This window comes from Dermacentor andersoni, chromosome 8, assembly GCF_023375885.2.
Source record: "Dermacentor andersoni chromosome 8, qqDerAnde1_hic_scaffold, whole genome shotgun sequence".
In the NCBI taxonomy this organism is placed as follows: domain Eukaryota; kingdom Metazoa; phylum Arthropoda; class Arachnida; order Ixodida; family Ixodidae; genus Dermacentor; species Dermacentor andersoni.
The window spans coordinates 152340814-152368597 of record NC_092821.1 but is presented as its reverse complement, the minus strand read 5'-3'; the positions used below and the strand labels follow the sequence as shown (position 1 = coordinate 152368597).

General features: G+C 46.3%; 2 protein-coding genes across 9 annotated transcripts in view; one reads left to right on the top strand and one right to left on the bottom strand.

Moving 5' to 3' along the window:
* LOC126525490 (protein argonaute-2-like) overlaps positions 1-19642 on the bottom strand; it is a 93496-nt gene extending 73854 nt beyond the window's left edge. For 6 of the 8 annotated variants that reach the window (XR_011896187.1, XR_008611173.2, XM_055067695.2 and 3 more), the window contains exons 1-2: positions 5269-6002; positions 516-819 (exon numbers count right to left, since the gene is read on the bottom strand). Coding sequence is in view for 6 of the 8 variants with exons in the window: in XM_055067695.2 (XP_054923670.1) it covers positions 516-819; positions 5269-5315 (351 nt within the window). In the remaining 2 variants the exon portion in view is untranslated. Of the gene's footprint in view, positions 1-515; positions 820-5268; positions 6003-19374 lie in introns of those variants that run through there. The other 2 variants (XM_055067693.2, XM_055067696.2) reach the window with 2 other exon arrangements.
* A 1803-nt stretch (positions 19643-21445) lies between these two features.
* The window catches only part of LOC126525488 (TATA element modulatory factor-like), a 58045-nt gene continuing 51706 nt past the window's right edge, over positions 21446-27784 (top strand). The window contains exons 1-4 of the mRNA XM_050173376.3: positions 21446-21641; positions 23344-23477; positions 25275-25532; positions 26424-27542. Coding sequence (XP_050029333.1) covers positions 23351-23477; positions 25275-25532; positions 26424-27542 — 1504 coding nt within the window. The 5' untranslated portion in view covers positions 21446-21641; positions 23344-23350. The remainder of the gene's footprint in view (positions 21642-23343; positions 23478-25274; positions 25533-26423; positions 27543-27784) is intronic.

Below are 27784 nucleotides of genomic sequence, written 5' to 3'. Positions count from 1 at the left end.
GCCGAGAAAAACTATTTCTTCTTTCCCACGCATTTAGATAGGATCCTCCAAGCTAAAGCTTAATCTGGAGATGGTTTTATTCAATAGACTTAAAAAATAGCAGAAAAATAGCACGAAACGCTTGGAACGAACATACCCAATGTCGCCCGAAATATCGCTGCGCTTCTTTAATCAAAATTGAATTATGTGGTTTTATGTGCCAAAACTGCGATATGATTATGAGGCACGTCGTAGCGAGGAGCTGCGGATTAATTCTGAACATCTGGGGTTCTTTAACGTGCATCTAAAGCTAAGTATACGAGCTTCTTTTTTTTTTTTTGCATTTCGCCTCCCCGAAACCAGGCCGCCGCGGTCGAGGTCAAACCCGCGACCTCGAGCTCAGTGGTACACTGCCATAGCCACTAGGTTGTCACGGCGGGTTCCTGCCGTTATTAGCGAGTCGCTGTAATATACGGAAGTACCCGGCGCACCAGGTACATTGCATATGCCGCGTTCCATCGTTTTGCAGGACTTGCCCCGATTCGCATCTCGTCGTTGGATGACCCAGTTGGGGTCGAGGTGGTGATGTCGGCACCGGTGCGGGGTGGAGTCGTGGCCGGCGAGGCGGAGGCGGGCTGCCCTCCGCAGAGCCGCCCCCCGTCGGCGGGCCGACGGAGCCGTCGCAGTGGCCGCGGCCGGTCGCCACAGGGCTCGGTGGCGGCATCGCAGCGGCGCCCGCCTGGGACGCCGCCCGCTGCTGAAGAGCCTGTGCGGACCGACTGCGCGCGGAGCCCGCCGCGGACGACAGCGCGGGAGGGGCCGCACCTGCGCCGGGCACAGCTGCGGATCACGAAAAGGAAAACACTGATACTGGCGGAAGAGCTTGCTGTTGTCATCATCATCATCAGCCTGGTTACGCCCACTGCAATGCAAAGGCCTCTCCCATACTTCTCCAACAACCCCGGTTATGTACTAATTGTGGCCATGTCGTCCCTACAAACTTCTTAATCTCATCCACCCACCTAACTTCCTGCCGCCCCCTGCTACGCTTCTCTTCCCTTGGAATCCAGTCCGTAACCCTTAATGACCATCGGTTATCTTCCCTCCTCATTACATGTCCCGCCCATGCCCATTTCTTTTTCTTGATTTCAACTATGATGTCATTAACTCACGTTTGTTCCCTCACCCAATCTGCTCTTTTCTTATCCCTTAACGTTACACCCATCATTCTTCTTTCCATAGCTCGTTGCGTCGTCCTCAATTTCAGTAGAACCCTTTTCGTAAGCGTCCAGGTTTTTGCCCCGTAGATGAGTACTGGTAAGACAGCTATTATACACTTTTCTCTTGAGAAATAATGGCAACCGGCTGTTCATGATCTGAGAATGCCTGCCAAACGCACCCCAGCCCATTCTTATTCTTCTGATTATTTCCGTCTCATGATCCGGATCCGCCGTCACTACCTGCCCTAAGTATATGTGTTCCCTTACCACTTCCAGTGCCTCGCTACCTATTGTAAATTGCTGTTCTCTTTCGAGACTGTTAAACATTACTTTAGTTTTCTGCAGATTAATTTTTAGACCCACCCTCCTGCTTTGCCTCTCCCGGTCAGTGAGCAAGCATTGCAATTGGTCTGAGTTACTAAGCAAGGCAATATCATCAGCGAATCGCAAGTTACTAAGGTATTCTCCATTAACTTTTATCCCCAATTATTCCCAATCCAGGTCTCTGAATACCTCCTGTAAACACGCTGTGAATAGCATTGGAGAGATCGTATCTCCCTGCCTGACGCCTTTCTTTATTGGGATTTTGTTGCTTTCTTTATGGAGGACTACGGTGGCTGTGGAGCCGCTATAGATATCTTTCAGTATTTTTACATACGGCTCGTCTACACCCTGATTCCGTAATGCCTCCATGACTGCTGAGGTTTCGACAGAATCAAACGCTTTCTCGTAATCAATGAAAGCTATATATAAGGGTTGGTTATATCCTGCACATTTCTCTATCACCTGATTGATAGTGTGAATATGGTCTATTGTTGAGTAGCCTTTACGGAATCCTGCCTGCTCCTTTGGTTGACAGAAGTCTAAGGTGTTCCTGGTTCTATTTGCGATTACCTTAGTAAATAGTTTGTAGGCAACTGACAGTAAGCTGATCGGTCTATAATTTTTCAAGTCTTTGGCGTCCCCTTTCTTATGGATTAGGATTATATTAGCGTTCTTCCAAGATTCCGGTACGCTCGAGGTCATGAGGCATTGCGTATACAGGGCGGCCAATCTTTCTAGGACAGTGTTGCCACCATCCTTCAACAAATCTGCTGTTACCTGATCCTCCCCAGCTGCCTTCCCCCTTTGCATAGCTCCCAAGGCTTTCTTTACTTCTTCTGGCGTTATATGTGGGATTTCAAATTACTCTAGACTATTCTCGCTTCCATTATCGTCGTGGGTGCCACTGGTACTGTATAAATCTCTATAGAACTCCTCAGCCACTTCAACTATCTCATCCATATTAGTTATGATATTGCCGGCTTTGTCTCTTAACGCATACATCTGATTCTTGCCAGTTCCTAGTTTCTTCACTGCTTTTAGGCTTCCTCCGTTCCTGAGAGCATGTTCAATTCTATCCATATCATACTTCCTTGTGTCAGCTGTCTTACGCTTGTTGATTAACTTCGAAAGTTCTGCCAGTTCTATTCTAGCTGTAGGGTTAGAGGCTTTGATACATTGGCGTTTCTTGATCAGATATTTCGTCTCCTGCGATAGCTTACTGGTATCCTGTCTAACGGAGTTACCACCGACTTCTGTTGCACACTCCTTAATGATGCCCACAAGATTGTCGTTCATTGCTTTAACACTTGCTGTTGTGCTAGTTCTCAATTTGACTCGGTGAAATCTTAAGATCGCAAAATACACAAAGCGTCCTTTCTTGTGCGTCTGGGTAAGCTGCGAAAGCGCTCAAGTTCGGAACCAAGTTCCGCATTAAGGTTATTTCGCTGTCAGGATAATACAGTAATAGCCATATGCATTAAACTACTCCAAAAAAAGTTATGTCGGTGCAACGTACATGGACAGTGTGAAACGAAGGGTTCATGAATAGGAGTTCATTTCGCTGTCATGGTAGTACTGCAATAAGCTAGAGCTTCTAGATGGGCTAAATAGCAATTCATCTTGGTAAGAGCCTATAATTGCGCAAGAACACTCACACGAACGTAACCTAACCTAACGAAGCAGCACTGAGCCATAGTCACTGGGCAACTGCAACGGGTCGAGGCACGTGATCGCAGAAGGTATTTACACTTTCAGTTACCCCGTACTTGGTTGCCAACCTTATTGATCTCTTCTTCCATTCTGTGTCCACGCTATTGAGGCACAGATAACTGTGCACTTTAGCCACTCATTTGTTTCATCCATGTTCCAGAGTATTTCTTCATAACTAATTTTGCTCTGCGCTTCCCAGACTTCAAAAAAGGCCTAACCCATGTCACCTTGCCCTGCCTGATTCGTAGTTTTATCATGCGCTCCCAAAGCCAACCGGCCTGCCGTTCTTTGGTTAACTTCCAACCCCGACAAGATATCCGATTTTAAACAAAGAATAGCATTTTCGAACGTTAGGGCTCTCAGCATTACTCGTTTCCAGATTCCACGCACCACCTTATATTTATTGCGGCGCAATGTGCTTCATGTGGCGTTATTGCTGCGTTCCACTTCCCCTATATTTTCAGGTTGACTTGGTGGGGCTTGAGTAAGTCTTTTCTTCGTTTATGTATACGCCGGGGTGTTTATATTGCTTGACTATGACTATGACTTGCTGATGAATTGACACCACGTACTTGTCTCTCCATTAAATATCATAATTCCCGATTTCTGTGTGTTAAACTTAAGGCTTAGATTTCTCGCTGCGTTGCCACACATATTCGCAAGTGTCCGTGAATATCTTGCATTGTCCGCTAGTAGCGCTATGTCGTCCGCATACATGAGTATGGGGACCTTCTGTTGCACCATTTGTCCATTACGCATGTATGATATATCAAACCACATTTTACTGTTTTCCAGTCGTCTTTCTATGCCCTTAACATAAAGCGTGAACAACGATGGAGACAGAGGACATCCTTGCTTCAGTGCTTGGTGAATTTCTACCACCTCATTACATTTTCGGCCTTCCCAGGCAATTTGTACTCTGTTGTCTATATTTCTCCCTCAGTGGCTTCACAATATCGTCATCTCAAGCACCTTCGTGCTTGAGAATATTCCATAGCAATTCCCTGCCTACGTTGTCGTAAGCTCCCTTAATATCTAAGAATGCTAGCCATCAAGGTCTGTTCTGAGCTACTGAAATATCTATGCACTGAGTTTGTACAAACATATTATCCTCTAAGCGTCTGCCTGGTCTGAAACCGTTCTGTAGTTCCCCAGTGCATCATTTTTCTCCACCCACTTCGACAGTTCTAATTTTATGGCTTGCATTGTCATGCTATGCACTGTGTTTCACCGAACACTTTCAAAATTTTGAATAGATACAGAGACCCGCGCCGCCCGAAGTAGGGAGACCCCCCCTCTTATCTCCTCCCTGCCCTCCCCACTCTCCCGCCGGACCGTTGCGCGCGACGGAAGACGGCGCGCTTCGTCCCCGCTTTCTTCGCTTGCGTGCGCGAGATTGAGCCGCCATCGTCGGCTCACCCTCGCATGTTTTCACTTGCATATACAGCACACAGCGTGCGGCGATGATATTATCGCCTTTGGACTTCATACGGAATATCACGGCGGTGGCATAAATGCGCCTGGAGTGTCCATATAAAGGCTATCGCAATAAAAACAGAATATAAGCGATGTAAAAACGTTGACGGTAGCGAGTTTTGAACCTACTGCTCCATGCTCAGAGGCCGAGTGTCTTGCCCACTGGGCTGAATAGGCGCCTCCTAGATAGCAGGCCTGTGCACTCTGCTTTATGACATCATACTACTTGGACCGAAATTTCCATTGCCAAGCTCGGCGTGGCGAAAGCGGTGACGTGAAAATCAGCGCAGCTTACTCGGGAGCGTCCCCATCAGATACTATGGCAGTCGGGCAAGGCAGCATGACGTCACAGATTGAAGGGCACCAGCCTTGTGCGACCTAGGAGGCCTTCGCCAATTGTTTCAACGCGCTTGCTTGCTCGCGACGAGTTTATATCTCGAAGGACCGTCCAGCTGCGTTAAATTGCACATCTCCATCATATCATTACAGCTTGTTTCGCTCTCTCTCAATTGGACAATAATGCTTTCGCATTCACAACTCGTAAGAATTGCTTAGGTACCTGCTGTGGCAGAGGCCATGACCTCGGTTCCGCACAGTGCCGGTCATGTACTCTGGAACAGGACGACTGCTCACAGGCGCGTGAAGAGTCACGAAACTGCAGCCGGGTGTTGACGTCTTCCTGCGAAGCGAGAAATACACGAGAAAAAAAAAGAGAAAGAAATGTGGGACTGCTAGCGAAAAAAAAACGAAGAAAAATGTGGAAGGTGCGTCACGTGGTAATAGCGAAAAGGAGGAATCGTGGCAAAAGCATCCAAGTGCCTGATAAGCGATAGTCACTTCGCGCGTGTACGGGTGGCGAAGATGACTACGACGACTAAGATTAATGATGGGTCAGCTTGTCTGCAATGCTCGTTATGCAACAACCGCAAGCATGTTTCCCAGCAGAGTTGCGTGTCATGTGGTGAAGCTTCTTGTGGCGGCTACGCGGAATAGCAGAACGAGATGCACCAAATCAATCTAGGCTAATAGAATATTTTTGCAAAACTCTACTTTCGTCAATTTAGCCGTAACTTATTGATTATTATAAGAGAAAATGAAGACCACTGTTTCATTTCCTGAATTGAGAAAAAAACAGCATGCATCTTGTTTTAAGGGCTTGCCCACGCGTGGTTCCATGCCTTTTTGGGGATGCACACTTTATTGACCCTTTGGGTGTCGTCGTCGTACATGTACGGTGGAAGAAATAAATCTCACGTACGACAGCGACGAAACGTTTAAAAAAAACGCGTTTTTTTTTTTGAGCGAAGTGCTGCATGGCGTCGCACTGGAGATGCTGCAACTAGAGTTACTGTACATGCTACCAAGGGCACATCCGCCCTTTGGTAGCATATACAGTAACTCTAACTGCAACCTTCCGTGACTGTAGAGAAGAGTCCTATCGTGGCGCCGCCCTTGGGCCTTCGCTAAAACTGATCTTTCGCTTCGCTCTATCCCTGCTAGGTAGTTTCGTAGTTTCGCCTAATATACTGCGTACTGACGCCCGCGCTTGCGCACTTTGTCGTGGGCATGCTCGCGCGTGTTTGTTTCTAGGTGTATGGTCGGGAAAAGTGACCTCTGTGTCGCTTGTAAGGCCGTCACTCCCCGGAATTTCTTGACCGTGGCTCCTTGGCCGCTGTTGTTCTGCCGTATAGCTCGCACGCAGGACAGCACTGCCATATTTAATACGCTTGTTGGTGTCCAGCCTGCTGACGTTGTTTTCTACGGAACTAATCAGTGATAAAGCAAATGATACCTAAAAATCCTCATTGGAATACATTTACGTCATCAAGAGTACAATACCTTCAATAGAGGAAACTTTCCTACCCTTTTTGTGCCTATTTTCCTAATCATTAGGCAACAGTCGCCCGTGCGGTTCTATCGTGCCGACGCCAACCACCCGAGACTGGTGATCGCCTCGTGTTGACATGACGACGATTGTCACGCTGTGTCACATGCCCACGACGAGTTTCGGCCAAGAAGCGGGCGGTACATTTAAAATAAACGAGAAGAAACGAAAACAAACGAGGAGCTGTCACACACTGCGTGTATCACGGCTGTGCGGGAGCACGCGCGCGCCAGTCTCCTGCACCATGCCTGCAGGGACGCGGGGGAATGAAATGCACGAATTGGCGGCATTTCACTAACCACTTCGCAAAAGCTTCACTTCGCATAGATTGTCAAATGTGCGTTCGATCTGCCTATGTTTTTTTATTGCTCGAAACTTTATCTCCATATGGTGGGCCGCGCGGCTCCTCTGTAGGCGCGCGACTAGTCTGCTCACACGGGGGCGCTCGCCCACCGGCGATGCTCGTGCCGCGCGCACGAGCACAGACGGAGCGTCGCCTAGCGACCTAACAATTGGCAACTGCAAGTTTTTTCGCTCGCTTTGTTTTTTTGTTGTAGCTTTTTTTTTTTCTGACGAGTACGCTCCACAGCACTCGTTTGCTTGAGGGCGCTCGCAGTGGCATGCTTCGTCTTCGCAGTGGCCGCACCACCTATAGGGCCGTATTCTCTAACGATCCACTTTATTAGCCCTTCGTCGTTGGTTCGCACGTTGCTAGGGGGTCGCCGTAGCGCCGTCTTTGCTAGGTTCGCACCCACGGAACGACACATCATAAAATTGAAAATGAAATAAAACGTTTCGCAATTGGAGCCCTAGTGGTGTGCAAGCCATTTAAAGCACACACAAAAAAATAGTTCTGTGAATGTTATTACATAAAAAAAATTATGCTGGTGTTTTCACCTACTCAACAATAAACTATAAAATAAAATGACACATTTGAAAATTTCTGTCGGTTTATTCTCACCTAAAAATTATTTGTTTGCTTTTTCTCGAAATAAGTCGCTTCGAAAAATTTAGTTATGTAATAAAAAATAATGCGAGCCCGGGGTCACGCTTTTCCCGAAAAAAAAAAAGGGACCATTTAGATGCAGCACACAAGCAGCAGCAAATTTGAAACGTAGAAGTATCACAAACAACACTGCTCTTAAGTACAGCAAAATTATCAGCAACTTTCCTGTTGCTAATACTGCCTGCTTATTGAACTTGTCCGTATAGCCCTGCTCGAAGCAAAAGCCCTCTGGCGTCCTTTTGCCACCAGAAGACTTCCGATGGGCAGTTCAGAGACCGACGAGCGATCGTTTCTCGTGAACAGATGAACTTTTCGTAGACCAGCCCAATTTCGTAAAATTTACGAAAAATTATGGAGAGTTGGCACGTATGAAATTTACATGAAAGAGCTCGACCAAGACCTCTTTACATTGAGGCGGATGCTGGGTGCCAATCTAAACAGCGCAATTCCCAGAAGTTCTTGTTTTTAAATATTGATTCACTGGTAGTTTTGCTGTGTAAGCTATGCCCCACCCACTTCATGTCATACCATCCAGAAATGTTATTTTTTTCAAATATATAGATACTCCTGGTGAATTTTCGCCGTCGCCGTGATCTGCCGTGTAAAGTTCAAATACCATAATGTAGCGCTACGCGCGTCATACGCTGTGGGTGCGGGGGAAAGAGGGCGAGCCGAGAAGGATGGTGGCTTGGTGCACGTCGTCTTCCCGCGCGTCCGATCCGTGATCACGTGACCAAGAGCGCTAGGGATTTTTCTCTCTTTTTGTTTGATCACTGTTGATCAGATCTTTGCAGGAGTAGCACGAAGCTTTGAAGGAAGTAATTACCAGTTTCTCAGAAAGGATGCTCCTCAGTTGGAAAATTTCTCCAGGTACTAGTATCGAACCCAGGACCATTGCCTGTCCGGGACGGTCGCTCTACGACGTACGACCAGCTAGCCTGTCTTATGTCTTCCATCTGGTAAGGAAGACATTCGACAGTTTATTCAAATGGTGCCGCGAGTACCAGACGAGACAAAATATGGGCTCAGTGGGAATAAAACTTGTAGTGCCAGAACATTGTATTGTGCAAAAGAAAAAGGAAGCGTTAGAAAGACAAGGTAATTCCTTGTTTCGCGGTAACTTGTTTCACAATGGCTTCGCGATAACTGGGGCAGAAAAAGCCGGGAAAGAAGGCGACAATAATGTCATTGCGCTGGCAGAAGAGACCAACGTTTGAAAACACGAAAGTGTTGGTCGCTAACGATTGGACCACGTGCATTTCATGGTAAGGGTCTAGCACAGAACATTAAAGAAATTAAATGTAGCATAAAGCTAGGTTTTCTCACTCCATGCTAAACGGAGGCGAATGCATTGGCGGAAAGAGCCATAGCAAAATGTCACAGTGTACACAGATTCCAAGGGCGGGTGGAAGTGCACGTTTAAAAAACAAGAAGGTCGTCGTAGTTACGAAGTAAATTACTGTCAGCGTATTCAATACCTTAATACTACCATGCGGTTAGTAATGGTAGCGTTAGTAACATTACCAAATAAAAAAAGATTACTTCTACTATAGTAGGATACAGCTTAAAAAAGCAGCAGTTAACAGCCAAGGCACACGGACCGCGCGAGGTTGTTACTCCGCCAGCCAATCACAGACGCAAACAAAATCGTCGTCATGCGACCATTTCGAAATGGCGTCATACTCCGGAGCGTCTGCTATTCTTGAAGAGGCTTTTCATCGGCGGAAGCGGTGAGGTGCGCAAGACCAGACATGGACAAAGTTTAGTAAAGCAATGAGGGGGGCTAGTTGGTGGACGTTCATGATTATATTGCGCTTAGTGTTACACTGACGATTTTAAGTGAAGGACAGGACGTGGACGTACGTAGCAGTACGTAAACAGTATTAAACAGTTGGTTGTTTGCGCTACGTACGCCCACGTCCTGTCCTTCAGTAACACTAAGCGCAATATAATCATGGATGGACAAAGTGTATGGAGTCTGAGCATTTCACTCTTCAAAAGTCCGCAATATAGTTCATTTCACTGCTGACCCCGTTTTACCCGTGAAACTTCACTGCCAACTGAAGTGAAACTTGACAATAAATGGTTGCAGTGAAGCAGGCGTTTTATTTCAGTTCAATAAACATAAGAATTTTGCCGTTCCATTATAATAGACCAATCAAAACGTACAAAATTATGCGCTTATAATTTTATTTTTATCGTTACCGCCTTATTTAGGTAACAGGGAAAGCTTGACGTACGAACTATTTGCAGTCTCGCGGAGTAACAGTCGTTGGCGGTTACCTCTGGCGGTTATCTGGGGCTTCTCTGCAGACCTGAGTTGTATCCGACTATAGTAGGGTTCATCATCTCCAAAACGTAGTTACCGCTGCTAACCAAAATGCACTATATTGCCAGTAATATATTGAGATAGGTGACACGAAAAAAAAAATGAAATTGAGAACAGCATTATTTTCATCATATTTATTGACCATCACTTACGTAACGGTCATAATTACCAACCAGGGAGTGTGTAAGGAGCTCTACATGTTTAGACGGAGGAAGAATAAGTCTCGCAAAATAATATCATATCTCGTCACCCCACGGGAACATTTTTAATCTGTGAGAACATTACCCGTGAACAGTAAAGAGTGTCACCACATACCAATCGCTTCTTGCGCGTGAAAATAAGAAATGTTTAAATGTGTTTGTCCTTGCGAAAGTCTGCCAGGCCGGTGTCTCGTTCGCTGCCCCGTCAGCGATTGCATGTATACTGCGAATACTTGCCATTCTTAAGCAGGAATAGCCTTTGAATTTTTCTTCTCAGCTAGTGTTTGAATGTTATGTGTTTTCATTACCTTCCACGCGGGCTCGGAATCTGTTGAAACAATTTTACACCAAATTTTCCCCCTAAGACATTGGTGTTCTGTTTCGTGTAGGGATGCCAGATAGTCGCTGCATGCGTATTCAAGTTTAGTCCTTGCAATAGAGCAGTAAGCCAAAAGTTTGGTTCCCGGGAGGGTTCTTTTAATTTATGCCTGAGCATACAAAGCTTTTAATGCGAAGATTAATGCGAGAAACATTTTTCGCATTTTCAGACCAATTTTTTTTTATCTAACCATCTAGATATCTCCCCAAAACGGTGGGCCCATCTAGAAGATAGTACAGCGTAAAGATTCGGGCCGATGCCGAAGGTAGTGGAGTCTAAAATGAGGGTCGTTCACGTGGGTGTGTGCCACGGGGTCCTGTACCGCTCTTCGACGATCTTCTCTGAGGACAACTTGGGTCCCTGGGGCCACCGAGTTTACGTGCCACTGCGCATGCGTTGCTCTCTCGAAAGAACCTCTTCGGATCCAACTTGGGCCACTCGTGCCACTGGCTGGGGGCGCACTTGATGGCGGTGCCGCCAGAAGGCGCAGCGTGTCCAGAGGAAAGCGCACGAGGGGAACCCGCGGGCTGCTGTATACATCCATTGTACGTGACGTGTTTCGGCTATTCGAATACGTGGATAGTCAACGTAGGTGAACCCTACCTGAATCTTTGTACGATTAAGTACGTCTAGAAATGCGCTTGTTTCGCCTAACGTTGTGTGTAATAAAAGCACCAGGAAACTTAAGTTTTTCAACATAAGGGTCGAGATGCATAGTGTGCGTAAAAGGTAAGGTCTGTTTTTGCTTACTTATTTTCTTCTAACTCGTTTTATTAGTGTTAAGCTACATGTTGCACTGACTCCCACGGGTATAATGTTATGAGTGTAAGTAAACCTAGTCATCGCGTCAATATTTTTTTTTTACAATTTATGCAAACCCAACGCCTGCACGTTCGAAGCTCTATTAAAGTGATTAACTATATGGGTCATTCCATGCCAACTGTCATAACCGTGGCGCTCGACCAACATCCATTTCTCTAAAGAAGTTACAAAAAAATTCGTGTATATAAACATTACTTCCACAGTCTCTCTCCAAAATATTTTGAGGGGGCAAATATTTGCACCCATGACAGCCATTTGAATTTCACGAAACGGCGGAAAACCAGGGGCGAAACAAAAATTTACCGCAAATCGACCGCTTCGCTCATTCTTTCGAACTTTGGGTTCTTGTGTTGTCTGAACATTTGATTTCATTATAAAACAGTTTCACAAAATACCCTTAACACCAAGGTAAAAGTGCTCAAATTAGGGCGTTTCTGGGACATTTTTCACAAATATGGTCATGGAAGAAAACCTGGAATTGGTTTCACGGAACTGTCCCAAAAACGTACTGTCTTCTAAGAATGTGTTTCACCTCTGTGCTGCGCATAGAGTTTAAAATTAAAGCCTCAATTTTTTTTCACAAATGCTATTTCGGCCTATGTTTAGACGTCGGCAACACAGTAAGGTGGTCCATGAAGAAATACGCAGAAAATATGATATAATTGAGAAGCATAACTACTTTTGCCATGAAAATTTTAATCGAAGTAATTTGCGTTTTTACAGAAAAAAGGAATTTTTAAATGTGGGTTTCACCACTGCAATATTTTGATTCACGCTTCGGCTTCACCTCATAGCATGTTGGCGGGAAATACAAACTAGGGTGGTGCAGATGGTGATGTACGCGGATAGGAATAAAAGCCGTGATCGCCAGAAGTTCGTAAGAACTTAAAGCATCAAGGTATTCAAGGTAGATCAACACTGCGCACTTGCGCGTTACTGGAAGCATACATGTGCGGCCACTTTCGCGTGAAGTGGCAGAGCAAGCCATAAATCGCTTTCATGAGCGTGAACTGAGAGCACCACTTGCACGACGCACGTTCAGTCACCGTGAGACCAGTGAAAAAGAGACGAATAAATTTGGTGAACATCGTTGATAGGCAGCTTTATTGTGCATACTTCACTAGTCCCTTGACATTACCAATATTCCAGCTACTTGGAGCCAGATAGGCAGAGGTCGACATGGTTTTTAGTGCGATAGCAATTATATAGAACCTCCGTCGCCGTCGCCTTGAGGTTCCGGGGCGATAGAACCGTCGCCGCGCGCCGTTTGCTGAACGTGCGAGCGAAAGCGAGCCGGCGTTTTTCTTTTTCTATGGTTCATTCTCGCGTGCGCGAGCGAGGCACGCGGGCCGGATGCGTGCTCTCTCGTGTCGCGCGCAAGGCAGGGGAGGAGGGGCGTTCTTCACCAGCGGCTGCTAGGGTACCTCGATGTCCTCCTCGCCCGCCGCTCCGTACAGAGTGCAGACAATCGCGGCGTCTACTACGGCGTTGGCCACGCGAATTGCGGACGCCGTAGGGACGCGTTGCCGGCGCTCGAGCGTCTTGAAAGCGATCGGCGACGTGGCCGAAGCAAAGTTGGTTCCTTATTCTATGGCCAAAGTGCGCGCCCGCGCCGGCCTCATCTTCAAAGCGATCTGCGATGTTTGCAGAGTGCGCGTAGTGCCGATAACTTCGTATGCGATGTGCCTTCGACGTTTCCTTCTCGTTGAAGCGAGAGATGCATGAAGGTCGATTCGCTTGCTACTGCCGCCATTTATAACTGCAGAATTTTGACAGCGAGTTTCCGCGCTCATCGAGCGAAATGTGTTCATGTTTACCTGTGCGCGCGTGACACCGTGCTGGTTAACTTAGTTAAAACACCTTGGTGGGGTAGTTGGTTTGAATCTATGAGAACGTGTAAGCGCGACTGAACAAGGACGTAAAGCAGACACACAAAGACAGCACTGTCTCTGTGTGTCTGTTTCTTCCTACGTCCTCGTTCAGTCACGCTTACACATGCTATCATGGTTAATTTAGTTAGTAAGCGAACGTTTACAAGTCCACACGGCCGCTAAGGCTACTATCCTTACGTCGTACAGCCATCCACTAATTTGCTATCGCAATTGGTGCTTCGCCTTTCGGGCGAAACTGCGACTTTTCGTTCAGTTACGTGTCGACCACGCAGACGAAGGTTATCAGAAGTATTTGAGGCGTTTAAAGCAAACCATTCCTTCCTTTCATAGAAGAGTGCGAAAAACGCGGTGCCTGATTGCTTCTGATATGGCGTCGTGAACTTGCCTTGTGCGTGGCGACGATGGAGGGCGCCGGCAGGACGCAGACGGCGCGTTGGGTCTCTGCTCAGGACGCGTACTGTCGCCAAGGGTTGGACGTCGACGGGACGCCTGCGTGCGAAGCCACTTCACGTGTCCGGCCGCTGTTCTCGCCGTGCAAGTGTTCTAATGTGGACGCCTTCCGTGTACCGTGCGGCCTCTTTTTCTTTCAAGCGAGTGCCGCATGTCCTCGCGCTGTCGAACGCGTTCTCGTGCACCCGCGGCGGCGCGTGCTTCCGGGATCGTAGATGTTTGTTGGTGATGGTGATATCGAACCAGGCGACACACCCGTTAAGACAGAATTGGCCAATAATGGAGTTTCGCAAGCCAAATGCATTAATTGAATGGACAGTTCTTGTGATAGCAGTTAATTGTGTGGACACTCGAAGCGCCGTCTGCTCCGCCGTGCTGTCCAGCCATCGACGGCGCATTCGCAGCACTCTCCAGAGACACGATAGACGCTCACTGCGTCTGGCTGCAAAAATGGCGAAGCCAAATGAAGGCATCCTCCCGCTCAGAAAATTTTGTTTGCGAAATGATGTACGTAAGTTATCGCTGATACCATCTCCCGACTTTCAGCATCTCGATTTTTGCTGGAATAAACAGTGGTGTCCTCCTCGGCAAATGCAAGTTACATACACCAGACTACGCTGTCGCATCCCGCAATTGAATTTTTATTTACGTAGAGCTGGTATGACGATGTCCCCTCTATGCCACAATTGTAAGGAAATTGAATTAATACTTTTTATCATGTAGACGATATTCACACCATAGGTCGCGGGATCGAATCCCGGCCACGGCGGCCGCATTTCGATGGGGGCGAAATGCGAAAAGACCCGTGTACTTAGATTTAGGTGCACGTTAAAGAAACCCAAGTGGTCGAAATTTTCGGAGTCCTCCACTAGGCGTGCCTCATAATCAGAAAGTGGTTTTGGCACGTAAAACCCCATAATTTAATTTTTAATATTCGCACCATAGAGACATATTAGTTGGAGCTCCACTCTGCAAAATACGATTAGGGTTAAGTACACCAGCTATTACCATTTGGGGCCTCGACACTAGGATATAGTCACAGAAACGTTTGTTCCGCAGTATTTGATTATTTAACTGAAACAAAACGATGGCCCTGCTAATTATTATATCTTTATTCTAGATATTAAATCTGGATTCATTTCACCTAAATTGGGTTCTCTAAGTTCTTTCCTTGATTGTACCCTCTTTTAACGTTCACTTTTAAGTTAGTCTGACTGCTGGCTCGCATACTAGTCTTTTTTTATTTCTTTTACTTTGCGTTTATCGTCTTCAAATAAGAATTTTCTTTAGCTACTTCTTGCCGCCCATTTCTTGGCGTATCCCCCTCAGTGGGTGCGAGCCATGACAGGGATTCATCGTCATCGCTCAATGTCGGCTCTGCAGCCGAGACACATGGCGCGTTGTGCACACGCGCGAGTGCTATGCGTTCCTGCTGATGAGCTGTGTGCATGCACGCGTACCGCACCGCGGTGCGTGCAACGCATGGTCCGAGCGCAACGGAACACTTCAAGCTACAAACGCTGACAGGCGGCATTCTCGTCTATATAACCAGTCGGACTAAAGCGTCACAGCCGACGGGTAAAACTTCCAAACACAAGGTTGTTTGGCACAGTGTAAGTAAACTTCGTTATAACGAAACGGAACATAAAGGAATTATGGATATAACGAAGTGAGTAAAGTTATCCTTGAAATTTCGATGGAGGCCGGTTCATATTGCACTACGTGTCATAATTATTGGATATAACAAAGAACTAATTTATATCCCTTTTCAACTTCGTTATAACGAGGTTTACTTTATGGAATGTTAAATGATGTCGGCTTCTTGCGTGTGCGAACATAGGAACATAGGAAAAGAGGCTTCACTTAAATGTTTAGTGACGTATTGTGAGGAGAAAGAATTGGTGTTCAGACACTTCTGCATAATAATTCATGGACCTGCTCGTATTTCTTTCTTGGTGCGCATAAAAATCATGCGTGTTCAGTCCTTCTTGGCAGCATAGAACAGGAACGCAATCTCAGGCTTCCAGACAACCGGACGATATGGTTTTCAATGCGGCAGTGTGTGACTTTCCAGGAAGAAGTTCAAGCGCTTTGTCCGTGTCTTCCAGACCTGTCCGTCCTGTCCTGTCCACATTGTTTCTTTCCGTCCTTATTCCGCTCAACGACGCAACATCTTTACATGTTCTTCTACAGAATAACATCTAGATTCTGTGGCTTTTTCTGTGCATACTTACTAAAATAAATCACTTTTTATGTTAATACTTATGTAAGTCAATGCAATAGAAAACAGCGTTATAAAGTATGGAAAGTCAACATGAATACAAGGCGTGGAAAGGCGTGTTTGTGTGTTTAAACAGGTGCCGACACCAAGTTTCAGGAATACTTATCATTAAATAAACTGGGTATATTTTCCCAATCTTTAAGATATGAAATGCCCTCTTTTCATGTCAATTTCACATAATGAATTAGGCTACGTCTTACCTGATAGAGTGTACGTACTGCTGCATTAAAATAACATTTAGGCGAACCGTCCTGCAAGCCCCCATCGTAAATAGTGACGTATACTCTTGCGGTCCAACAAAGTATGAATAAACATGAAAATGCCTACACGCCCAGCTAACGTCCGAATGCCCCTTTTTGGACGCCCCTGTAGCTTTGCATTCATTGCCGCAGAAAGTTGTCCGCTCTTCCTTCTTTGCTCTTTATGTTCCGCTCCCCAACCCCAGGGCGCAGAGCAATGCATGCAGGAAATAGCGCATCTTCCTCTTCACAATCTCTCTGTGCATCCACGAGTTCATACGCGGTCACAGAAATGTAAACCCGTATCGTATCGATTAACGCCACCGAGAACCAGTTCTTCTGAGGTGGTGTTGCATGCATACAGGACCTGCTTTTTTGGACAGTGTCGTGTGCACGCGCTTGCGCCTTTGGTTCAGAATTTAGCGCCCTTTCCTCAACGCCCTCAAAGAAAGAAAGAAAGAAGGAAAGAAAGAAAGAAAGAAGAGAAAAGAAAAGGAAAGAAAATACCGCATTGAGCCTATATAGGAGGCGACTTGGAGCTTAGACACATTTTAACATCGCCCAGTCGACCGCAAAAATAGTCATTAAAATGACGTATGCGTAAAAAAGCCCAACGAAGAGCGCGTGCGTCAGAGATTTCTTTCTTTCTTTTTTATCGATATGTGTAACGGCGCAAGAATATTCTTCTTAACACAGTGCAACCGTTTCATGTGCAAGCCTTTCAGAGTCCAATTGTGTCGCTGTTTCAGCAATAAATGAGAGAAATTTTTGCTTCGTCCACGAAAACGTCAGTGCTCTGACCCATAATTGGCCAACGCTGATCATATATTTCATCTTGAGAGCATGTATTTTCATTTACTGCGCGATTTTGTCCTGTGAGATCATTTAGCATGCGTAAACGAAATATCAGTTGTATATTTGTTACGAGGTGATTTCTACAAGTTATTTTCGTGTTTCGGTTAGAAGACAACGTACGACCACAAGATAACATTTAAAATTACTATGGAAAGGCAATTTAGGTCACAAGCTAAGCGGTGTATATCGACGTACGGCATGCCGGTACGAAGCCGGTATACGGCAGTGAAGGCTGTGCAGCACGGAGGAAGTTTGTTCTGTAATGTGTTTCCTTACTCCACTGCATGGAGGAACGAAAAGGCGCTGCAGCTGGAATAGAGGCGCGCGGATGACGCACGTTGGCAAAGAGCTTCAAATGCCCAGTGTACGCCATATTTCAAAGTTCAACATGATAGAAGCAGCATTTTTGGCTGATGCAGCTTCCGCTCTGCATTCTTCTTTTGGCAGCGAGGACTTAGGGAGTCGCCATCTGTCGGGAGCGCCTCGCTTGCGTCTCATTAGGGATAACGCGACGCGCTCCTCATAAGTTTGGCTGTCGGCGCTCAATAAAAACACCACGCGGGAGACTTCCTGATCATTTCTGGTAGTATACTCTCGAAATGACAGAAGTATTTTACCTTTAAAATAATAATCTTAAACAAACAGAAAGCACAGAATGGTTTACAGACGCTATCTCTTTACCGAATACGTACAGTGAACGCCCATCGCGCGGTAGCCGCGACGGAGTCCCCCTTGTTAAGAACGGCCCGCTGGGGTGTAAATTTTGCCAGCCAGGTGCGAGAGCGGCGTCGACTTTTCCTGGAACGCCACGGCAACCCTCTAGTCACACGGCGTCACTGTGTCCGCAGGACAATGCGCCACGTCCGCCACTCTGCGTCGCGGGATTGCCGAGAGGAGTTTGACGAACCAGGCTTTGCGACGGAACACGCCACCGCCGATACGGTCTGCTGTGAGCAAGGGAGTCCCCGAGGGAACGTAGTTCGAGGCCCCTTCCCACGCACCGTTCCTGACGTCAGCCCCGAGTTCTGCGAAGACCGTCTGACCTAGGTTTGGGACCGTGAGCCTGTGCGGAAGTGTGTGTGTGTAAGCCTTCGCGCAAAGAAGCGGCTCGTCTACGGTTCTTGGTCGAACGTTTCCCTCACTTTGGGATCGAGGGAGGACCGAGTGTTTATAAACCGCTGTTGTGCGGCTGCTCAGTGTACTTTCTCTAGCAGTCATGCTAGACTGATGAACTGCAACGTCCTTATGTAAATACTGTAAATAAACCCATATTCCTCGTTCTAGATGACAAGCAGTCCTTCCCTTCAACAACGTCCTCAGCGTGGATAAGTTGGACGATGGCATGGGCCAGCTACCATCTAATTCATGCCCGACTTCAATCTTGACAACTGGTTACGAACGGTGGGATTGACCTCCCAATCCTTACACCCTATACCGGTTTCTTGCGGGAAAAGTAGACAATCGCTGAGAGCAACATATGTGAAATATGCTCTTATATAGGGGGCTCTCTGTATATCCAAACGCAGCATAATAGAATGAAGCCTCAATGCAGCGATCGCACGGGTTCGCAGCGACCGATCGACTGCACGTATGCATGCATGTCCGCGCACAATGTTACGCTTTCGCTGCGAGCGCGTTTTCGCACCGTTCCATGAGCTTTTTAGGCCGCAGCATATGAGCATTTGACAGTACACAAGCAACCATTGTTGCATGTACGCTATCAAAGCTGTTCAAAAACAATATCGTTATAACTTGGGACTTCAACACCTACAGCGACTTTTGACGTTCCGTCACGATGATTCATTTTTGTTTTCGTTTCTTCAAATTCTTGGACGTTTCAGTATCATTATTTCTCAAGTTGCATCGCACTCTATGTTTATCGGTCTTCTCAGCGAGCAATTTCCTACTACTTCCTTCTCTTCATCCAGTATACATTCATTGTTCGGTGCTAACACAAACATGAGCATATGCTATACCATTTTATAGCGAAGCTGTTAAGGGCTAGATTCCCCCAGGGTCGTATCCATGTGTCGACACAAAATTCGAGCCTTCTCCTCCGGCGTCCGCGTCAGACGCCACCTGCGTTCGTGCCGACGAGTACACACCGTGATTGACGCGGCCCTACTAGAATAAAACGTCATTGTATCACCAACCAATCGTGGGTGTTGCAGAACTTTTATCACTTGACATTCGGACTCACGATAGCTCGGCCGCGTGCCGTTCGTTCTCTGCGAAAAAAGCGGGCACGCAAGGAGCGGCGATTTGCCCAGAAGCGCGAATGGGAGCGCAAACGTCGCGAAAGAGTTTACGCCGCCAAATGTACGTACAACCAGCAGGGTTACGTCCAGTGGTTCGCAATCCGTAGGCGACGACGTGGCCGTTGACCAGATGCGGCGCGCAGGAGAGCAGCGGCGGTAATGGGAACGACGGCGGCGGGCCAACGACCCGGACGACGAATGTGCCACGGAAGTGCAAGCCCGAGGCCACGGATGCCCGAGGCGCGTCAACACCAGGCCGCCACGCCGCTGGAACAGTTCCCGGGTGCCACGGCAAGGTTCCGCAGATAATTCGTTGAGAACCCGTTCCGCGTGACGTGTGCAATAATCATATACAACTTTCACAATAGACAACTTCGCTGGTCTTCCATATTCACCAGAGTGGAAGGGCTGGACGGATATTTTTTTTTAATGTGCTTCTTGCCGTTTCCATTCCAATGAACTCGCCAGTATCTAGCGTCAACAAGTTCATACACTCTTTTGCCACACAACGATAATCGTCATCTGTCTTGCCCGCATTTCCTTTCTTTAACGCGGAGAGACCGGTACTTCCCAAGCCACGAACGGCATGCCCGTTATCTGCATAACAGAGCATTCTCGGCAGGAATGTAGCGAGCGCAGCGTTTTCAAGGAAACGCAAGCAGGGCAGGTGACGACTATTGTTGTGGGACAAATATACACCCCAAAGGGTGCAACTGTTTTAAGAGAGTACACTTTATAGAGTGTACACCCTTAAAACAGTTGCGCCCTTTGGGGTGTATATTTGCCACGGAACAATAATCGTCATCTGTTTTGCCCGCATTTACTTTCTTTAACGCTGCGAGCTCGGTGGTTCCCAGTAACGAACGGCATGCGCGTTATCAGCATGACATGGCATTCCCGACAGGAAAGTAACGAGCGCAGCGTTTTCAAGAAAGGAAACGCAAGCAAGACAGATGACGATTATCGTTCCGTGGCAAATATACACCCCAAATGGTGCAACCGTTTTTATAGTGTAAGAAAAGTTTACACCTATCTGTCTTGTCCGCATTTCCTTTCTTTAACGCTGAGAGCCCGGTACTTCCCAATAACGAACGGTATGCGCGTTATCAGCATGGCATAGCATTGCCGACAGGAAAGTAGCGGGCGCGGCGTTTTCAAGAAAGGAAGCGCAAGCAAGGCAGATGACGATTATTGTTGAGTGGCAGATATACACGTCAAAGGGTATAAAATTTTTAGGGTGTTGTTGTTTGGCAAGATACACTCTAAAAACAGCTGCACCCTTTGGGGTGTATATTTGCTGCCACACAACGATAATCGTCATCTGTTTTGTCCGCATTTCCTTTCTGTAACGCGGCGAGCCCGGTACTTTCCAGTAACGAACGGCATGCGCGTTATCAGCGTGACATAGCATTCCCGAGAGGAAAGTAACGAGCGCAGCGTTTTCAAGAAAGGAAATGCGGGCAAGACAGATGACGATTCTCGTTGTGTGCACTCTAAAAAAAGTTTGCACCCTTTGGAGTGTATTTCTGCCACACAACGATAATCGTCATCTGCCTCGATGCGTTTCCTTTCTTGAAAACGCCGCGCCCGCTACTTTTCTGTCGGGAATGCTATGCCATGCTGATAACGCGCATGCCGTTTGTTACTGGAAAGTACCGGGTTCGCAGCGTTAAAGAAAGGAAACGCATCAAGGCAGATGACGATTATCGTTGTGTGGCAGAGATACACCCCAAAGGGTGCAAACTTTTCTTAGAGTGTAGAGTGTGTACCATGTTGGGCGCCTTCAAAGGCAGCCACTACCTATTATAGTGCTTTCAAGTGTTGTCAAGTGGACACCCGAAGCGGGAAAACCTTAACACTTTATCAGCACCGTAGCGCAGGTGAGACTAGTTTTCAGCTCACTTCGGCGCTTCTGAAATAGCCGACACGGCCGTCTATACGATATGCCTCATATTATGCCACGTCGATGGCAGCGCCAGCTTTTCCAGTAGTGCAGCTCGCCTCCACATTCAATTATCGTTCATAGAAATGTAAGTGAGTCTGTTATGGCAGGTCTCGGCAAAAGATGTCAGGAATTCTTGAATTCAATAACGCGCGCCAATATGGCATTCCTTCGATAAAGACCGCTGGCAACGCTGTAATAGCCCGTCCCATTCCCAGAGTGCTGTAGAACGGGCTGTGTGTACGTCTGTATATGTTGAATCTAAGTTAACTTCGTGACGACATTTGCGCCCTAATGTAAGCCCGTGGTTTTGTTGATTCTCCTGCCTCGAGTGATCCCAGCACCTCTGAGGACCACACGATCGTTCCTGAGCGATGCTGTGCTGACCGCAAAGGTGATCCGAGTCGCTCACGTCGACGCTGATACTCGTATCAGCTGTGCTGGCAGTTGTGTTTATTTGTGACATGAGCGCTGTTTTTATGTTGTTACACACGATGAAACGTTGTTTGATGCTTCGAGAAAATTCCACTACAATCGGCTCCAGCGTTGAATTGAGCAAGATTGCTGTTACACCATATAACGCGCGTCTTAAACATGATAGTTCGTCACCGACGGTATGGATCGTTTCGTGTCGGCCCCGTGTGCAACCTTGCGTAAATGCAGTTTTGCAGCTAATTCTTTTATGGGTGCTCTTCTTTTCTGTGACATTACGTGCTTATCTGGCGTGCTTCTTAGTTGTAAGGAGCTCATTTCGCCAGTAGGCAATGTAGTGGCGTCACGGAAAATATCAGTTCAAGCATTACGTGAGCTCAGGAAACGGAAGTAGACAGCTTCTTGGCTTTCTAATTTCGTTAACTTACGCGATCGCTGAAGTGTCTGCCAGTTTGTTTACTGTTATATTCATTTCTGCCGATTATCGTTTTGCGTGGCGAAGGACATGTCAGGCGACGAATTGTTTCCCCAAATTTGCGCGGAAAACGTCCGTGAATTGCTGCTGTGAGCGCAGACAGCCGTCATCAATCGCAGGCCACTCGCTTGCACTGTTTTTTTTCTTTTATGTGAATAAAGTATTCAGAGGGAAACAGCATCGCGTGAATGCTGTTACCAAAACTTGTTCGACCGTCAAAGACCAAGCTTTGAAGCATTATTTGTAATAAGTGGTTTGAAAGACCTTACTATAATGTAAAGTGACCTCGTTGCTGTTTGTCATAATCCAACTGTTTTATTTGTTATTCAAGCTACGGCATTGTTCAATGGATCTCGTGGTCAAATTATCCTCTCTTCATTTGAGCTTTTTCACTGTTGAAAAATATAGGCGATGTTGAAGTTTTCATGAACTCATATCAACACAGAATTAGGACTTTTACATCTTTGTTTTGCTATAACGTAGGGTTATGTCTATTTAGTTTTTAATGGGTGTGATTTCTCACACTTGCATTCCATTACAGGCATGGACCATATAGCATACAAAAGAGTTCATTTATGTCAAAAGTATGCCTGTAATGTCTGTGCTGTTGTGCAAGCTTTCAGCGAAACTGATAATGCAGGGCTCATGAAAGAGCATAGGATGATGTGATGAGCATGTCTTTGTGCACCTGCCTTAACAACTTACTCTGCTGAGCAAGTCTCATTCAATGCAATAGGCATTGTGGATTAAAAAGATCGGACTGTACCCGCTAATTATGCTCGCATGCACGTAGGTTGCCATCAGTCTAATGATGTAAAACTGATAGCTAGGAGAAAGAGGGCAATGACAATGGTTGTATGCGCTAGATATATTCTAGTCAAGCTTCACTATCTAATCAAGCAAGAAAAGAACAATGTTGTGACAAGCTTAATAGAATTGTGAGATTGCAATACTTCTGTATAATTCAACTGCTTAATAGCGGGGAACCAAAAAGCCATCTCACATGGAAGTAAAATCATATGGAAGGCTGTACGAATCATGCTGTGCACAGAGCGTCTGTTCTGCTTCAGCAGAAAGTGGGGATTGAGAGCTGACATCTGCCAAGTTGCTGCATCTGCTCAGCATATATCACTGATGTAGATGATGACAAGCTGTTCACATGACGTAAACATGACAATCATTGTTGCAGTGTTCCCATGAGTTGGTTTGATACGGTGGGCATAGCCAACCTTGCCAAGTCTGCCCTCAACTCGGCCCAGAAACGGATCGACCGGGCACTTGACATCCAACCCGATGAGGCATCTGGCTTCAGCCTTCCTAATGGTATGTTTGCCAGTGTTCAAGTGATGCTAGCTTATCTGTTGATGACATGATTTGGAGTAGGTTTTATGCAAGGAAAAATTTCCATTGATTCCGACTGCAGCAGGATGGCATGAAGGGACTTATTTCAATGTCTTCAGAAAGCAAACTTTGCAGTTGATGCCAAATTCATCTTGGTCCAAGCATCAGACTAATACATTTCCTGAGTGGGCACTCTACCATCTGAGCTAACCAAGGGACTAGGAGGTGACAATGTAAGGCCAAATTAATTGGCAGCTAGAAGTTCTAAGAGCTTGACCAAATGAATTGTATAAAACTTATGCAGAAGCCCTTTGAAAGCCCTTCACAGAAGTCAATCTCTTGTTTGAGCATAAGCCACCAGCTGACATGTGTCTCAGTCTCGTATGTTTTTCAATTTCATTCTTGGCATGTTGCAGCAGTGATTCTAAGGTTATCGTTATGCTTAACATCTGACTGCATTAGCACATTTATCTGACAAAGTGTAGATCCTTTTCTTTTTGTTCGAATCACTTCAACCTATATTGCTTGTTTTATGCCTGCATTAAGTATGTCTGTCACAGCAACTCCAGAAACCTATCTTCCTTTCTTTTTTTTACTTATCACCAGACTTTTAGATAGGAAGTCTCTCTTTTTATTTCATATTTGTTCTCAGTTTCCTTATATTATTGACGAGTCGGTTAGCGAATGTCTGAGAAAATGAGGATCAGTAATAAGATCCTTGGAAAAAAGCAATCTTGGTTCTGCCACTCTTGAAAGGACACATAATTTTTAATTCTCACAAGCTTATCATTAATGCTGTGGCGGCCTCATGGTTGCACAGCAGCGTCCAGAAACCCTTTCCCCTTTTGACTCGATAAAATTTTATCGCAGAGTGTGCGGGAAAGGGAAGTGGTGCGAGGGTGTGCAACCGAGCCGTAGAAGCTGGACGAACACAAAAATAAAGTCAGTTGTTGCTTGTTCTTCAGGGATGCATCACTCGCTTCTTTCTGCTGATTTCCAGCCGTGCTCACGTCTCGCACAACAATGCCAGCTATTTGATTTATGCCTATTCATTTTATTTTCATCCATCAAAAATACATTTACGTATTGCCATAAGTGGTAGTTAAAAAGGCTCTGTGAAATTGGCTTGGATGGTTATGTCCGTCATTATGTATGATCTCACTTGTTCATATATAATGTGTCACATCAGGGACATAAGGAAAATTAAGGGTAAAACAGTGATGTAAATGTTTCATGGCATCATATGTGTAGTCTGAGGTATCTGTTTCCAAAGGAGGGTTGAAAACGTTCATCTGTTTCATCTGTTGGTGCATTTTACATGCTCAACTAATCCCAGCAACTAGCCCCAATATTTCATTTACTTGTGCAGCTTATAGATAAATGTACACTCCTGTAAAGACTCTTGTAAAGTATTGTATTAGTTGCAGTGAAATCTTTAGAAGTGTTTTTCATCAGTAATCTAAGTGACATGTTGCTCTTCTTTTTTTTGCTATCAGTTATCTCAGCATCAGGTACACTAAAACAACCTGCTGTGGTAGTTCAGTGGTTGCAGTGTTGTGCTGCTGAGTACAACATAATGTGTTTGATCTCAGCCATGGCAGTTGCGTTGCGATTGGGGCGGAATGCAAAAACGTATGTGTGCCATGTATTGTGTGCATGTTAAAGAAACCCAAGTGGTTAACATGAGTCCCCCACTAAGGTATGCCTCATAACCAGATTGTGGCAAATAAAACCTCTGAATTGACGTACCATGACACTGTCCGTTTTATCCTTCTGTAGACACGGATTCCTTCTTCCTGTCATTTGGCCTGGCCGACGACCTGTCGAAATCTGAGCAGCCAACATCCAAGCAGCCAGCGCCATCTCATCGTGATCCAAGGCCTGATAGCCGACGAGATGTCGCTGACACAGAGTCGAAACTGGTGTCAGGCTGGGAGTCCTTCCTGGAGGCCACCTCATCTGCGGTGGCCAAGCCATTCACAGAGGCTTCGGCAGTCCTCTTGCAACCAACCAGAACTGTGTCAACAGGTGACATAGGTAAATGAAGTCTGCAACTAGTAACGAACAACTTTATGTACAGGCTCATCAGCTGTGGAAATAAGGTGAACAAAGAATAACTTCAAGGGAATTCTAGATAGGTGCACTCTGTTCCTCTGTTACTTCTTCTGCTGGAGCAAATGGGTGTTGTCTGCGTATGTCATCACTGAACATCACTGATGGCTTGGCAGTAGCTTCCAGTACCAGCTTTCACTAATTGCTTCTTTGTTATGGAAATACAGTTGGCTCCCATTAATTCAACCTCAGTTAATTAGACATTTTCGCTGAATTTGATTGCTCTGAAAAGTCCTGCTTAGAAACCACACAATTGCTATGGAAGAAATTCTCGTTTAGTTTGAACTCGGAAGCATGCCACTTCAGTTAATTTGATCCTGACCTACCTGCACCAGTGCCCCCTCAGGCATGCCGCGGTTACTATAAGCTTGAAAACAAGAAGTTCAGCAGACCATGCCACTGCTTTCCTAGGCGTGAAGCTGCTTTATATGAATTAATTTTGATCTTTTAGCAGCTGACGCTCCTTCCACCCGTAAAGCAATCGGTTCCCGAAACAGACTTGAACAGCATGACTTAACCCATTTCTTGCCAGACTGTTATCCTGAATTCTGACATAAATTGGCCAAATTTTCTTACTGAGTAATCTTTTATGAAAGACAATGTAGATAATATTGTAAAATTCATGCTTAACAGCACCATGCAAGGAAATGAAAGAGAATTTAAAGTATCGTTGACAAGCTAGTCCTATCCTTAGCAGCTTTTGCCATAAACACCGATCAACTGAGCTCATTGTCCATGGCATGAAAGTGATTGAAGACTGTTCTTTCTTTGATGTCGTAAGCTTTAGCAACACATGCTGTGGTTAATTTCTTGCAGCAGTACCGCCAAACATGTCACCTGACACAGCAGCAGCTGTTGCAAGTGGAGGGAGGGAAAGCCCACTGAACATCGACTTGCCAGCATACCCACCCTTGGAACAGTCTGCAGAGTCTGACGGGTCGACCGAGACACTGCTGGGATCATCATCACTTCCTGGAAGCTCTTCGCCGCTGAGTCAGAGCAGAGAGTCATTCTTGGATTGGCAAGGATTAACCGCCAAAGAGCTAAAAGATAGTGGTGTTATCGTGCGTGAGCCGGAACATGTTGCTAGCTCTGGATACCCAGCTGTGTCGTCTGTGGCCGGGACTAGCATTCCATCTGCAGAGGGCAGCTTGACATCCAATCAGGTATCGTGTATATCAACAGCTGCTAGCCAATTGTCATCAAAGGACGAGTTGTCAATAGATCCAAAGGATTCCGGGATATTAGGTTCACCAAAGGCGGAGTTGTCGGACAGCTTTGTTGGGCAACAGTGCGACTCTCCTCAACATTCAAGCCAAATCATGCAGCCGCACGAATCCGAGACGGGGCCAGATGGCTTTCTGCCCCAGGACTTGTGGGTGGCTGTTGATGTTCCACAAGGCACCACAGATAAAAAAGCAGACCGTGCTGAAACGCATGGTGCTTGTGGTGATGTTGTTGTCGCATCTGTGATTGTTGAAGCAGCTGGTGAGGTTGCCACTCTCCCTGAAGCAAAGCAGATGGCAGCCGAGTTCGGTGATCAAGCAGACGGTGACGCTGGTGACACTTCAGCAGTGAAAGCGGATGCCTCTACCACCGCCACTCTGAAGGAAGAGTGTGAAACACAGTCAGTGGCCGGGAGTGCACACTCTGCAGAGACAAGTTCATCTGCTTCGTTTGTGAGAATTTCAACAGAAGAGACGGAAGACTCGCGGAAGTCGAGCAGTCCATCCGGTGATGAAGAAGGGGAAACAGTCTCTTCATCAGACATTGAGATCATCTCATCGGTTAACGGCGGGTCAAGCATCGACCAGTTTAGTGCGGTGTCGCCAGCAAGGCACCTGTGGACCATACAGTCAGACAGTCATGATGAGAAACACTTTGAGGGAGCTGAAGCAGCTGGAATATCTGAGGACCCTCTAGGCCTCCCTTTAGGTAAGACTTGTAATATCCTGTTTACTGTCTGATACAGGATTTTCAGTGCTATGCATGCTTTGTTTAAGCTGTGTGCAAGTCAGCTGGATGTACAGTGCTCGGTGTTTGAAACACGATACTCAGACAGCAAGGTGGCCAGCGCTTCTTGCGCCTCCATTGGACACTGACGACATTGAGCTGATGCACTTTTGTGTCACATGAAAACGAGAGTCATTTTCATGCATCGTGGCACAATTGGGCCC